The sequence below is a fragment of the Triplophysa rosa genome, linkage group LG2, assembly GCF_024868665.1.
Source record: "Triplophysa rosa linkage group LG2, Trosa_1v2, whole genome shotgun sequence".
Lineage (NCBI taxonomy): Eukaryota > Metazoa > Chordata > Actinopteri > Cypriniformes > Nemacheilidae > Triplophysa > Triplophysa rosa.
Window position 1 is genome coordinate 9162127 of NC_079891.1, and position 16437 is coordinate 9178563.

The 16437-nt window shown below is 36.6% G+C and overlaps 1 protein-coding gene across 1 annotated transcript in view; it reads left to right on the plus strand.

Moving 5' to 3' along the window:
- The window catches only part of stip1 (stress-induced phosphoprotein 1), a 75906-nt gene extending 59917 nt beyond the window's left edge, over nucleotides 1-15989 (plus strand). The window contains exons 10-13 of the mRNA XM_057325295.1: nucleotides 15219-15255; nucleotides 15332-15435; nucleotides 15520-15692; nucleotides 15917-15989. Coding sequence (XP_057181278.1) covers nucleotides 15219-15255; nucleotides 15332-15435; nucleotides 15520-15692; nucleotides 15917-15989 — 387 coding nt within the window. The remainder of the gene's footprint in view (nucleotides 1-15218; nucleotides 15256-15331; nucleotides 15436-15519; nucleotides 15693-15916) is intronic.
- Nucleotides 15990-16437: the final 448 nt, after the last annotated feature.

Consider the following 16437-nt stretch of genomic DNA (forward strand, 5'->3'; position numbering starts at 1 on the left):
TTTATTTCTACATTTATTTATTTATGTATTTCTTTGTCTGTATGCTAATGAGTGGGGGCGTGTTTCACCTCAGACATTAGCAATCGATCTCAGAGCGGCGGTGCTGAAGCTTTGAGGCCACAGGGACACCTTGTGGTGTGTAAATGTAAAAATAAACAAATGTAGGAATAAATACATATATACATGAATAAATGTGGAAATAAATAAAAGTGGAAATAAATAAATGTATAAATAAATAAATGAAAAAATAAATAAGCGTGAAAAAATATATAATTACCCATAAATAAGGAAATAAAAGTATAAATACTAATTTATTTTTGCTTTTTTACATTTCTTCATGGATTTATTATTATTTTTTTTTAATATTGTCACTTTTGGAATCCCATAACATGGGTTGTTGACATGACATGGCATTTTTACTGTCACACAAGATAAAAATGCAGTAAATGATTAAACATTTCTTTTTCTTGCATGCTTATTTGAGCCGAATCTCTAAATTGTGCTGTGGTGTGACTGTCTAAAGCATGGTTCAGTAAATTATAACTTTAAAAAAATAATAATGAAAAGCTAACATTGTTAATAAATGCCTCAGGCATAATTGTACAACTGTCTGTTTGAGCAAATAGCCCATTTTTATCCATGCATATTTCTAAAAGCTTGATATATTTATCACTAAAAACCTCCAGTGTGACACCGTTTCCTGGTTTTAAATCAGGCAAATCCATGCACAACTAAATAAGTTCTTAATTAGTTAAACGATTCCATTCAAGCTCATGTTACTTTAGCCCAGGGCTAGTCAACTGGCGGCCCGCGAGCCAAATGCGGCCCGCCAATCATCTTTACCTGACCCGCCTTAACATTTCAAATAAGTGGAGAGACTTTGAGAATGGTGTGCTTTAAGAAATTCGCACCCTGAGACGCTTTGAAAGTTCAAAACGCTGTTACATTCAATATGAAAGTAATTCCCACGGCTCATAACGATTGACGTCTTATAAAGCGATTTGATCGGTGTGTTATAATTATAAACGATTATGTTATAATCGGCAATCCACAGGCAGTTGGTTTGCGCACGCGATAGGTCGTGATCCAAAACGCGTCTTGTGCCCTTGAAAGTAACTGCAGGAAAAGTACTGTACTACACCACGTGAACTATTGTCTCAGATAAGGAAATAACAATGCTGTTTTTATTAGTGCATTCATTATGTATGATTTAAACAGCTTTGTTTATGAAAGCAGCTGTTCATCTCCTTCCAGAACTTGCACTTCAAACGATCTGCCCTTATACGTGCGTGGGGCACATGAATGCGATTGGCATTCACCCGGAGATTCGATAATGGCGTTCAGTTTCTTGCACAGATCGATTGATTCGCTTTATTAGACGTCAGTTTAACGTCAAGGGGCAGGGATTACTTTTGTGCTGAATCTATTAGCGTTTTTGACTTTTTTATTTGACTTTCATTAATTCAATATCTTCATATCTTATTGGAAAAAAAACAATACCACCCACATCTTGGAAGTACTGGGGGACTGTGGGTGAGTAAATTAACAGCAATTTCATTCAACATATTAGGGAATATGAAATACAATTAAAAGACAATATCCCTTTTAATTAAATATCATGAAAATGTATATACTGGATGCAATATTTGTGTGCATGTTTTAATATATGACCTGTAAGTAACATCAACAAAATGCAATAAATAAAGGAAATACAAAATAACAGAAGAAATTATGATATGGGAAAAAACTGGCCCGCATCCTATTTATACTTTTGGAATCCGGCCCTCAAAGAAAAGTAGTTGAAGACCCCTGCTTTAGCCCCATGTGCACATGCTAAGTTTTAGGGTGTTTTCACACTAGGGTCCTCTTTAAGAAAACCAAATTCAGGCCCCTATAAATGGACCAAGAGGTGGACGAAATGAAAAAGGACCAAGTTCTTTTTATGTTCACACAGTCGAACAGTTGTTATTAGGGCCCAAGTTGTTTTTAGGGAACCGTACTCGGACAACCTCCTTAGCCTCAGAATTGTTCAAATATTTAACTTTTTTGGAACAACTATACAGTTTTATATTTTGTCCTTTGGTGCGACATATGGGATCAGAATTGTTGCAATATTCTGAATAAATAAACTGATCCGCAAATAAATATAGAGAGTTTCACAAACATTTTTTTAAATCCACATATGCTCAAAAAGTGAACCATAAATATATGTTAGACGTTCCACAAAAAGAAATGGAATTCACAAATAAATACAATGAGATTTGCAAATAAAAAATATTTACAAATTTATTTTAATGGCATTTATTTGTAGATCGCTTTCTGCACATTTGTGGATCGCTTTCTGCACATTTGTGGATCGTTTTCTGTGCATTTGTGAGTCATTGCACGCATTTGGATCAGTGCACGCATTTGTGGATGGCTCTCTGTGCATTTGTGGATTTTGAAACATTTCTAACGTCAAGACGTGCACACAATCCACAAATAGGTGGACTCCGCCCACTATCTACGCAAGCCAATCGGGTAACTTCCGCTTTCGTTGTCCAATAGGGCATGTTCTAACTTCAGCCAATCACGTTTTGCTCTGCACTAAGATTCAGGGAGCTAACATGGCTAGTGGCGGTCTAAAATGCGTGATATACTAAAAAATGCGAATGGCCTCTTCTTTATACTACTCAGTAATGATTGTTTGTGTTTATATGCATTGTCCATATGTTAGTAACAAACGACTGAAACGTTTATACTTGATAACAGCGTGCACGGACTGGGGTGGACAATCCCTGTGACTGGGGACTGATTTGGTCTGCTGCAAGCCAGCCGTTTTATTGTCTTTATGTATCAAAGTGATAAATTCCGATTTTGGCATTCGATAAGATATAATCTGTTTCCCCGATACTGCATGGGTAAGCAGCTAGTTTGCGCCGGACACTCAGCGCGTGCCTCCTTTCAAGGTGCGCATCGTTTGCATTGCACTGCAGCTGTTGGCGTACTACCAGTATATGATGGCAGAATTAACGTGGAGGAAATCATCAGCACTGTGAATTTCTATGTCATTCATATTCAAAATAAAACGTAATTTAATCAGTCATCTCTGTTTATCCCATTCCTGAAAGATCTCTGCTGCTGTGGCTAAACTGTTCTGTATAGGCTACTGTCTCTAACTCTTTGCCATGACAAAAATGATCACTGTAAGAAACACTACCCATAACATCAACAATAGTAAGCGTTGTCTTTATAGTGGTAGCAGCGTAAGTAGGCTATATTGCAAGATGACCATGTGGGACAATTCTGTCCACAATTCCCCACATAGAAATACTGTAGTAGTATAATACATTTACTATCATATGTGACCCTGGACGACAAAACCAGTCTTAAGGGTCAATTTTTCGAAATTGATATTTTTACATCATCTGAAAGCTGAAGAAATAAGCTTTCTATTGATATATGGTTTGTTAGGATAGGACACTATCTGGCGTAACAACAACTATTTACAAATCTGGAATCTGCGGGTGCAAAAAGATAAAAATATTGAGAAAATCGCCTTTGAAGTTGTTAATCTGAGGCACTGTAGCAGGCCATCCACTCACAAAAATAAAGTTTTTATACATATACAGTAGGAAATTTATAAAATATCTTCATGGAACATGATCTTTACTTAATATCCTAATGATTTTTGGCAAAAAGAAAAATCTGTAATTTTTACCCATACCCTGTATTTTTGCCGATTACTAACAATGTTCCCGTGCTACTTAAGACTGGTTTTGTTGTCCAGGGTCACATATGAACAGCTCATATAAAGTTTCCCATAATAACACATAGAACATGCATCAGAATCAGAAGGGGCTTTATTGCCCAAATGTGCTCTATGCACGAGGAATTTGTCTTAGTGACAGAAGCTGCCATTGCACATAGTTGAAAGTGACAAGACACAGGTAACAAAATATATAAAAATAAATATGTAATAGACAATATGAAAAAAAACAATATATGTCAAAAGAGCAGCGGATGCTATATTGTATGCATGTGCTACATATATACAAGTTATAAGGTGCTTTATACAAATTGTGTAAGGGAATGGGATAGCTGTATGATATATTAAATCAGTAACATATGTATAATAAATAAATATGAGTATAAGTGAGTAGTTTAGTATTGCACATATTTATTGAACAGTGGGGAGAACATTTAACTGTTCATGGGGTAGATAACCTGAGGGAAGAAACTTTATTTGGCTGTTTTGGTTCTCAGTGCTCTGTAGCGCAGACCAGTCGGCAGCAGTTCAAAGAGAGAGTGTGCTGGGTGTGAGGGGTCCAGAGAGATTTTGCGAGCCCTTTTATTCGCTCACTCTGGATGAGTACCGTTCTTGCAGTGGGAAGGGTAGAACCAGTGATTCGCTCAACAGTCCGAAATATCCGCTGTAGTCTTCGGAGGTCTCGAGTGTTTGTATGTGTCCCGAGCATGTAAACTGAAATTGAGAGAGAATATGTCGCCTCTAAATGCAGCAAGTTTTAAATAACTTCATCGATCAACACAAAGTTACAATGGTAGAGAACTTTAATAAACTTGATCGCTTAGCAACCTTTAAAACAAGTCTTGTACGTCTCTTGATGTACACGACGTGGAGGAGCGATTTTTTTATTAACAGACTGATTTGACCCTACCTGAGCATGCTTGTTTTTTCTAAACAAAAACATGTAAAACAAAATAATTGCCTTTTGTATTGCAGTTAAAGTAGTAAAAACAGGCTACTGACCATTTTTTTAAATTAAAACTGCGCATCGTTCTGTTATAATTTGCACAAGCCATACAAGCCAAACAATTTGCTTTTGTTTTCATATATTCATATTTTTCTTATATTTAACTTCAGCTGGTTGGGCTATGCCTTGGTTCTTGCGTCTCATTCTTCAGTGTTCTGCATTTACCAATAGCCTAAACAGGCTACATAAAAAGTACTTGCGTATTTTGTTTTAAATTGATAATTTAAAAACCAACAATGTATGCTATATAATAACCCCATTTAGGAGCTTTTTAGGCCTATTTGGCACTAAATATAGAAAGAATGCGGTTATAATATAGCAAACCGTGCTATTGAACTATAAAATAGCCAATATCACCGCAAGGAAAATTCCTTCACCGTGGCAGCGCTACGTTCCCGACTACATTACAGTACATTACACGTCACATGTCTTTAGGATGTGTGTGAACGTACGCACAGGTTCCAGAAAATCACTGGCAGTGTGAACCAAAATCAACCGATCCCGTCCTCCCGGGACACATCTTCCGCATATTTTCCGGGATCTCTGTATGAAAAGGGCTTTACTGAAATGCCATGTAATATCCAATGCCATTTGTGCATTTGTATGGAGAACCCATTAATTTGTTCATTTAGCTTCAATTCATTTTTATTTGGCAATTTTATATTTTGCTTCATACTTTTTTCATCGAAGAGAAAAGTTGTGTTGCCTCCCTTGCGTTCTTATTGCCCCTGTTGTTTTTTTATTTGCCAATAAATAAATGAAATAAACAGTAATTTAAAGCTGTCCTGTGTGTCATTTAAAAGGCAGCAATATATACATAATTATAACCCAACAATATTGATTTATTTAGCACAAGGAAAAATGGAGATGTATTTCCTATAACACGCTATACTAAGAGCACTGCCACAGCCCTCATTATTAACTACAGTAAATTGATTATCTGCAGTTGTATACCAATATTTACTATGGTAAGGTTCGAAAACACAAATTTTACTAGGCCTACGTCGTTTACTTTTGGGGTTGCTGTGTGAATTTGAGAATGTACTGTATTGTGTGCACAAGATCATAGTCAAAGGATCGACATCCTTTGTTGTGGCAAGAGTTAGACAGTATACAGAACAGTTAAACCACAGCAGAGATCATTCAGGAATGGGATAAACAGAGATGACTGAATAAATTACGTTTTATTTTGAATTATGAATGACATAAAAATTCACAGTGCTGATGATTTCCTCCACGTTAATTCTGCCATCATATACTGGTAGTACGCCAACAGCTGCAGCGCATTGCAATGCAAACGTTGCACACATTGAAAGGAGGCACGCGCTGAGTGTCCGGCGCAAACTAGCTGCTTACCCATGCAGTATCGGGGAAACAGATTATATTTTATCGAATGCCAAAATCGGAATTTATCACTTTGATACATAAAGACAATAAAACGGCTGGCTTGCAGCAGACCAAATCAACCCCCAGTCACCGGGATTGTCCACCCCAGTCCGTGCACGCTGTTATCAAGTATAAACGTTTCAGTCGTTTGTTACTAACATATGGACAATGCATATAAACACAAACAATCATTACTGAGTAGTATAAAGAAGAGGCCATTCGCATTTCTTAGTATATCACGCATTTTAGACCGCCACTAGCCGCCATGTTAGCTCCCTGAATCTTAGTGCAGAGCAAAACGTGATTGACTGAAGTTAGAACGTGCCCTATTGGACAACGAAAGCGGAAGTTACCCGATTGGCTTGCGTAGATAGTGGGGGGAGTCCACCTATTTGTGGATTGTGTGCACGTCTTGACGTTAGAAATGTTTCAAAATCCACAAATGCACAGAGAGCCATCCACAAATGCGAGCACTGATCCACAAATGCGTGCACTGATCCACAAATACGTGCAGCGATTCACAAATGCGCAGAAAGCGATTCACAAATGCGCAGAAAGCGATCCACAAATGCGCAGAAAGCGATCCACAAATGCGCAGAAAGCGATCCACATATGTGCAGAAAGCGATCTACAAATAAATGCCATTCAAATAAATTTGTAAATATTTTTTATTTGCAAATCTCGTGTCTTGCCAGGGCTTACTCAGGGCCAACTGACAGGGTTTTTTGGCTTGCCGAAAACCTTGGGTCAAGGCAGGCCAGCTGGGGCATGAGGAGTGGTTAAAGTCAAAGGTAGAGCTTAGAGTCAGAGCAACTGTGCAGCGAAAAGATGCATGTTTTGCTATTTAAAGAGGCGCATACAACTGCATATTAAATTCAGAGTGAAGAATTACCAGCACTGATGCAAACTTAATATGTAAACAAATACTTTGCTATTGTCAGGGATGCACATAAGTGATGCGTAGGTGCGCATGCGCGACCAAAATTAAAAATGCGCTCTGTAAATAAGTTTAGAACGCTCATTTGCGTACTGACATGAAACCTTTTGATGCACAATCACTGTTTTAGACTGACTAAATATAATACTGGATAAGATTTCCGTTTGTACTGAATGCTGCTAAAACGACTGATATCTCGTTTGTTATAACAATAACCAAAAAGGTTGTCGTTTTAGGTTTCAAAATTGGTGTTGAAAATTAATATTTACTAATGTAAAAAGAAAAGCAAGAAGAAATACATTATCATTGTATTTTAAGTGTACTTTAAAGTAATACAAATATAGTATTATCCCACTTTATTATTTTGTTTATTGTTCATTAAAAAGTAACTACTTTTTACTTTTATTTTTAATAGGTAAATATAATTTGTCACACTATGTGCAATAGGGCTGGGCGGAATGACGGAATATTCCGTTACGACGGAATAAAATGTCAACCGTAAGAGGGATCTGCGCCAGCATTTAAAAAAGCTCATTCTCAACACGTATTTCAGAAGTCAGGTTGTTTTGAAAGTGTTAATAGTTTTATAAAGTTTAACTTCAGGCGAGCCAAGGTGAAACTTGCGTTGAAATGCGCGATGATGCTTGCTGATGCTCGCGCTTTGATGTGACGCGCTTCTACCTCCAGTTTTGGGAGACGCGTGAGGAGTCACCAGAGACTTGCAGTGCAAAAACAAGCCCGAGAATAAACAAACCTAAAGACAGAGTCGCAATACTCTAAAATTGCTCATCTAATAGAGAGTGAAGAGCTATAGAGACCTACAGTAAGACCCCATGAACACCGGTTTATAACACTAGTCATACTGTACTCTCATTGTTTGTGCATATTCATACTTTATTGTTATATATGTTGTCTATCTTCCTACTGTATACATATGATATAGCCAGAAGATAAATATGAATAAATAATACATCTGATTATCAGAACTTAATTTGATATCTTTAGTACATTTTCATAACTTGCCTACATTTTAACTATGGTGAGCATTTAAATGAACTGTAATAAATAAATTAGTTAAATCAATCTAAGAAAAATGAGGTATAAAATATAGACTTATAATTGGAGATTGTTTCATGAAATATATCGTTACCGTGAAATAAAATTACTCATTCCGTGAAATAGATTTTTGGCCAGTCCGCCCACCTCTAATGTGCAATGTGAGCACCAAACTGAATCTCCAGGTGCTCTCTTGAGAACCAGATAGAAAAACTTATGTGCACCCCTGGCTATTGTCTTTGTTGCTACAGGGTAGTTATAAATAGTGAAAATAGTTACAAACAGTAGGTTATTTAAAGACTTTAAGTATTCATTAAGAAACTTCACATTCTTTAATGATTGTCCGCGATAGTCACCTTTAGTTAAATGCTTATAATGTCCTGTTCCACTATCAGACAGCTATTGATATTGACAGCTATTACTGATGGGCATATTATTTTAATAACTGTCTGACATAAACCTTTTGATTTTCTGTCATGTCCACCAGTTTAAATCTGTGAGGCAAAGGTTGTATTAGAAAAACGAGTGTAAATATTTTTTACATCGTCAAAGATCTGGTAATATAACAAACCATACAGACTAGAGCTGCACGATTAACCGTTAAAAGATCGCGATCTCGATTCGACCCCCAAACGATCTTAATCCAGCATTTCAATGATTCAGCTAATTCTATTTCCAAGGAGAGGAAAGACGCAGTCTCGGCAGTTCTCGAGATAACATGCAATCACTCACAGCGGCCGTGATGACGTCTTGACGTCACATCGGGTATTGCGCAAGCCAGATAGATGTGCTCGGGTTAGTGCCACCGGTACAGCGAATGCTTTCGCCAAGAAGTTAGAAAGAAACAGAAACTAAAGAGAATGAGTGAGGCAGAGCAATGCGCAGGTACGTCTGACAAGAACCCTGACGTTGTTTTATTACCTAAAAGAGGATCTTATTCCAGAGTGTGGGCTTTTTTCGGATTCAAACCAGATGATATACTACTCAGCAAACCATATACTACAAGCAATGTTTAGCCATTGTTTCTGCACCAACGAGTAACACCACCAATCTGCTAAACACCTCAAACGTCATCATATACTACAGTATGATGAGATGGTACAGAAAAAAAAACTCAATCACAAAGTACCAGCAAGCAGTCAAAACAAACGTCAAGTAAAGCAACATTATTCAATGCAACACCATACCCATCAACCTCTCCAACCAAATTTTTGTTTATTACATTTCTTTAAATTTGATTGAAGCCAAGAGTATTATTATGTCTTATTTTATTGCCATATTGTTTGATAACCTTAATGTTCAGGGGTTGTAAATCTTTAAAATAAAAAAGTTCTTGAGAATCGGGATCTTTATTTTAAGCAAGAAAATCAGGATTCTCATTTTATACAGAATCGTGCAGCTCTAATACAGACCCTTATGCACCTGCATTAAAACAAAATAAACGTAAGCAGAGCTGACTAGTTTTGACTTTACAAATACTGTGTAGATTGTTTGTTGGCGTATTAGGTAGGTGACCACTTTAATCTGGTAATGACTTGTATGGTTAACAACGATTGCTTATTGATTTTATATTGTCGAATGTAATACCAATTGAATAAAAACTGGGTATATGACACAACCCAGCTAACAAATGTATGTTTTCCAAACATTATGTTTTGGTTGTGGGAACGTGATTTAAAATGTTCCAAAAATGTTTTTTTAAATCCAACGTTCTGAGAATGTTTATTTGGAACATTACAAGAACGTGTAAAAGTCCAGTTTGCCTTACTTTGCTGGAACGTTCATTTATGGTCAGCGTAATGTTCCTAAAACATTCTTTCCACTTACATTTTACTGAAAATACAATGTTCTGCGAACTTTATTTGGAACAAAAAAGTTTAGATTAGGTTATTAAAATGTTATTTTAAGATGAGCAGTGCTGCAACGTTCTCGTTCAACATTGTTTATTAACATCATTCCAGGTACAAAAAAGTATACAACAGTTACATGTGCAATCAACGGGTATTTGAATTATAAAAGCGTTCAAAAAACTCATTAACAGTTTGGTAAAATGGTATAAAATGTAAAAGATGAATATTTAGATTTATGACAATGAATTATAACATGACCACCAAAACGTAACAGACTTTCATATGAACATTTAATCAGTGAGAATTCTTATCTGAATGTGAGTGTGGGTGCGGAAAAACTAGAGCTGTGGTCCATGGTGGTCTCTTTATGCTCCATCTGTAAAGTAAATAGACAGATTGTAGATTGTAAATAGATGTTATTAACTTTAACACAGGTAAGAAAATCATAGCAGGTGTTTCTAGGTAAGGATGCTAACATTGGCCCATTAACTGACAGTAAGAATTTTCACAGATTAACAGTTAAATTGTTACAAATAATTTGTCAAGTTTTTCTTAAAAACATTTGCTTCATGGATTGTCACACATTAATGCAATATATGGCACTATATCAGCATGGCTGTGATTAGGCAAGAGGCACTAGGCTGAAGGCACGTGTGTGTAGTAAATCAGAAACAACAGGATTTGTGTACCTCCAATAAAGAACCTGAAAAGGTAAAAATGTTGTGTTGTAACAAAGTAAATATAGAAAACTGCAGCTCATAACAAAAACTTCAATTTACTGATACACATGTGTGACTTTATAACTACAAATTCCACTGTCACAGGTGCTCCGTTTGAATTTAAAGGGATAGTTCACCCAAAAATGAAAATTCTGTCATCATTTACTCACCCTCTTGTCATTTTAAACCTGTATGCCTTTCTTTTGCAATATATTTTGAAGAATGTTTGTAACACAACACCGTTGGTGCCCATTGACTTCTACTCTATGGAAACACAAAAAGTGCCAAGTCAGTGGGGACCAACAGTTTTCCGTTACCAACATTATTCAAAATATCTTCTTCTGTGTTCTGCTGAAAAAAGTAAGTCATACAGGTTTGAAATGTCATGAGGGTGAGTAGATGACAAAAAGCTTTTGGGTGAACTATCCCTTTAATAACATGGCAGTTGTCATTAGGGTTGGGTATTGTAAGACATATTCCGGTTCTGGTTTTGCCTAACGATTCCCGGTTCCATTTAAATTAAATATTTTTTTAACTATTACTTTAATTGAATGAAGTGTTGCTGTCTGTAAGGTAGTACGTGACATTGAGTAATACTAATCCATCAATCACGTGTGCTTTAAAGTTGATGTTTTTACACTATCAATAACAACCAAATAATCAGATGAGGGCTAAGAATGTAGCTCGCTTCCCTAAATTAATAAAATATTAAACAAAATAAATAAAATGTTGTTTTTAAATGTTAACTGTCATACTTGTAACCATGTATGCACACATTCCATAAACTCTACTTTACAAATAATAATGCAGCCATGAAAGGGTGAGATGCAGTGAATGCTTTCCACATTTTTAACATGCATGAAAATAAGTATTTTCCATCACTGTTAATCACTCTTGAAATGACCTGTACATTAAATAATCTAACCCTCCTACGTACATAACAACAGCAGTTTATTTATTTTGTAGTCCATACAGGTTGATCAGTATGTATATAAATGACAATATGAAACACGTATAATGAAATTTAATGGCAGCAGGAGCTGTACAGTCAAACAAAACCATGTGCACAGTTATCAAAGACGCGAGTGAGCATACAGGAAAACGTTGTGTTCGACAAGACGAGTCGTTTGTGGGGTGCACGCACAGTCATTGAAAACGATGTGTTCAGTAATTAAAGAAGCGGAGCTGCATTTATGTTTGTTTTGTGACATGCTTTATCCGAAATGGTAACACAAGGCTGCTCAGTGTGGTGTTCTGCAGGTCAACGTCTGTCCAGGCCTCTTGATCTCTTGATGTCTTCAGCTGGGTCTCACAGAAACACTACAGTGACCGCTCTTCAATGTTTTTTTCACTAGTTTACTGAATTGATCAATGCTTAAAAGGGTCATATGGTGCGAATACGTGTTTTTCTGTGTCTTTTGGGTGTTATAAGTTGCCCATGCATGTATTAGACGATTAGTAAAATTGCAAAAATTAAAGTGTCAGAACAAAAGGTGAATTCTATCTGAAAGCGAATACTCATCCAGACCTGCCTGAAACGCCTCGTAACCACACCCCCACAAATCTACGTCAGTTCGTGGTATGATTTGACTAAGACCACCCAAATGTATACGCAAGTAAGGTGGGCGTACCTGTCAGTACAATTGCTTTGGAACCTGATGTTCCAAATATGGTAAGAGGCGTTACATTTCAGTCAACGCTTGCAGTATTCGACCAATCACTACCCACTGGTTAACTGGCCAATCATAGCACACACTTTGTAAAATATCCACAGGTTTCAGAGAGGCTGGGCAAAGAGGAGATGCAAACATGCAAACAAGCGATGCAAACAAGGAGATGCAAACAAGCGATAATGTTTGTTTTAGCCGTGTCATATGACCCCTTTATATAACGCCTTTGCACCTACATAAAAACACATTGTTTACATAATTTGTACCTGTTCTATTTGCAATTTGTTATTATTTCATTACTGACTGTGTACTGCTCTTTAATAATTACTTGATAACTCTTTACTTACAACTGACCTGAAGTGGTGCCTTAAGTTTCAGGTACAAACAAAAGACCTGGCAACATAAAGACAGTGGTGAATAACTTAAAAGCATCACTACAATCTGTGTGCTCCTTTAGCTCACGTGCTTCATGTTCATGAAGCTGCCATAAGCGGGTTTCCCTCGCACACACAGTTACTCTTACAGTGTTTTTAAATGCATAATTTGTGTATTCATGTCAGAGACACCCAAATAATCACATGAGGACTATGATCAAAGTTTTTTCCACCAATGGAAGCGATCACTTACATTGTTCTTGTCTATTTGGGTTGGCTCGGCTGCAAGTGACAGTGCGTCATTTCTTTTAAACGCTAAATAGTGTGCTTACTGACACCAGCTATTATAGCAACAATTTAGCAACTTCTTACTAAAAAGTGTGTTTAAATACTGATATATACGATCAGCGCTCCGTTTATAGCTACGTTGCTTATGTCACGCACCATGCCGAATGTTGACTCCCCGCCAGATTACGACTCCCCTCATTGATACTGCTGCAGCAACCCTCAGGGAAACCAACCCCAAAAGACTAGGACAAGAGATCACTTCCACCTTAAATTTTAGAAAATTATATAGTTTTACACGTGATCGATGCTGCATATTGCAGTTTTAACTAAAACGGCTTTAACATTTACCTCAGAGTTTACCTGCAGCTCACGTCAGACAGGCCGTGTGCTAACACGACGATAAATTACAAGATTATGATGTAAGAACATTTCAAAACCTACACAATATGTGTAGAACGTTGATTTAACATCGAAATCTGATTGACGAACGATACTGAAGTTTATAACCAAAAATTGACATTGAATCAATGTCAGTTTGCTAGGCTATCTGGGAGGGGAATGTCACCTGAATTCATTTAAGTGCCAAAAACAAAAATAATCAAAAGAACGTTTTGTCTCATCATTATGAGAACATTCATCAAGTATGAATAACGTCACAAGGACAGTCCAAGAACGTTTTTTTCTCAACATCACGAGAATGTATTGATTAATGTTGATTAAAATAACGTTATGAGAACGTTTTGTCCTAACTTTTAGACAAAGTTAGCGAAGCAAGGGAACACCGAAAACTTATTTCAAATCATTTATACTTGTAGCAGTTTCTTACAAGTATTGCTGCTGCATGAACTTTAGCAGAACGATTCTTCACGCTCTTAAGTGTTTTACATAAACACACAGCTGAACCTCCGTCGTCTTACTTTGCTTGCTTTTCTGTCTTGTCTTTTACAAAACGAACACTAAAAGAAAGAAACAAACAGCCACCTTAGATTTCTCTTTCCAGCTTCTCCTGTCCTGTCTGTCTGTTCCCGCTGAAGTAGGCAGGTTTGTGCGATGTTTGGTCCAAAGAGGCGTGTTTAGGGTGGGTTGCTGGAGGTCAGCAGTTATTAGCTCAGCTCGATGAAAACCCTGGTTCGCACTTGCCCGCCTTTTGAAAAGTAGCTAAATAAAGTGCAACAGAGAAATAGTTGTTCAAGTTAACCTAAAATACATCAATATCCAATAGCAAACATCAGCGAAGCATTTTATAACACATCCTTTTTTTAAAGCGCATTCAGAGCACATCATTAATGTTCATAATAATGAGGTGAGATGTCTCACTGTGCTTTAATTTTTTCATAGTGAGATTGTTACATTTTATTTAACAGAACATTAATGAGCCAGTTTGCTAAACAAGGCATTACAGACAATAGACTGAATGGGCACAATAGACTGAATGGGTGCTTGAAAGAGGAAAGTAAAAAACATTAAGCATTTTAGAGACTAAATAAAATCACAGCATCATCTTCATAAGTCATTGAGATTTAGAAAATTTAAGATATAAAATGTGTCTTCAGTTGCACTAGAGTTTCTGGAAGGTTTCTTTCATTTTATTTTTGAAAGCACCAACATGCAAAATTGCGGGAGTGAATCCCCTAAATTTCTGCTCAGTACACACATGGAACTATAGTCACTCAGAATAATATTTTTGTTGGCTTCCTGTGTATGAGAACACATACTTGATTAAAGAAAAACTATTCAAAAATATTCACTTTTTGTATATACTTTTTGTTTTCGCTATTTATTTGACCACAACTGTACAAGAAATTAAGATATAATGCTGAAAGACTATCACTATGTTTCTGAGTGTGTAAATGCTCTGCTCACTTTAACAAACAAATAAACGTGATCTTGAAGTGATGCACAGAACATGAAAATAACATGTAAAAAACTAACAATCAAGCCTGGGGCTCTCAAGTTATTAGTATGATTTGCTTACAACAGATAAGCTGTTTTTTAAAATGAGTTTTTTTTTGTGATCACACAACGCTTTCATTTTCTCAATGCATCTCAGTAACAACGCACATGGCACAACACAAGAACATTAAACTGCTGAGGACCATGTGTAATTGTATTATTTTTAAGAATTTATCTGAGATTGTTATAGCCCTAATCCTAAACTATGTTAACAATTACCCTGTTTTTCAGGATTGTGAGGAGTGCATCAAACTGGACCCTAACTTCAGTAAGTTCTATACATTTTGTTGAAGTCAGTGTTGTCTTGGCACACGTTTTTCTACCTTATCATTTCTTATTTTTAGTAAAGGGTTACACACGCAAGGGAGCAGCACTGGAGGCGATGAAGGACTTCTCAAAAGCAATCGATGTGTATCAGAAAGCGCTTGAGCTCGACTCCAACTCGAAGGTGTGTTAGTACTGCCCTGTTGGGGAAAACACTCGGGTAGATTTAGCTGGTTTCACTAACTGGTTTTCCTACTCCACCCTGCAGGAGGCCACTGAGGGTCTGCAGCGTTGTATGATGAGCCAGACGATGCGTAACGACAGCCCTGAGGATGTAAAACGAAGGGCTATGTCTGACCCAGAGGTGCAGCAGATCATGAGTGATCCTGCCATGCGCATGATCTTGGAGCAGATGCAGAAAGATCCACAGGCCCTCAGCGAGTATGACACAATCTTACATAAATCTAAAATGTTTGAATATTGTGTATAATTATGTAGTGGTGTAAAAAAATAAAGGCAAAGTATATAACTCTAAAACAAATTGCTTCAAATCAATTATATGTTAAAAATCAGCTTTTACAAAATACAAAAGGCAGTACTAAAATGATATTGACATTAATTAATCAACCAACCTGTTTACCCTTATTTGTTTTCTGCCTTTCTAGTCATCTAAAGAACCCTGTCATCGCTCAGAAAATTCAGAAACTGATAGATGTTGGGCTAATAGCCATACGGTGATCACAGGAAGGCGAAGAAAAGCAGTACAATATTCATTTGCGGAGCAACAACAGAAAACAACAAAGGAGAAGGCAACATTTAAGAAATAATTTACTTTGTCAAATGTAACACCCTACCCTCATCCATTCACACCAATGAAATTTATAGTTGAGTTGGTCATCAGTTTACAAATGCCTTTCAGAATCTAAAAAATATTGATTTAAAGAAATAAAAATGTATTTTTTGTTTTTATTGCTGTCCTGAACAAGCTACTTCACACAACAATTACATACAGCACACAACACATAATACTAATAACTGAATTTACAAAAATAAATCACTTCCAATGTTTATATACTCTTGGTTCACACCTTTGTTTTGTGATAGTTCGCTTATTTGTCCTGAACCAGACCAGTGAGCAGTTTAATGGCTCAAGAAAAACAATGGTCTCATGAACAACTATCACAAA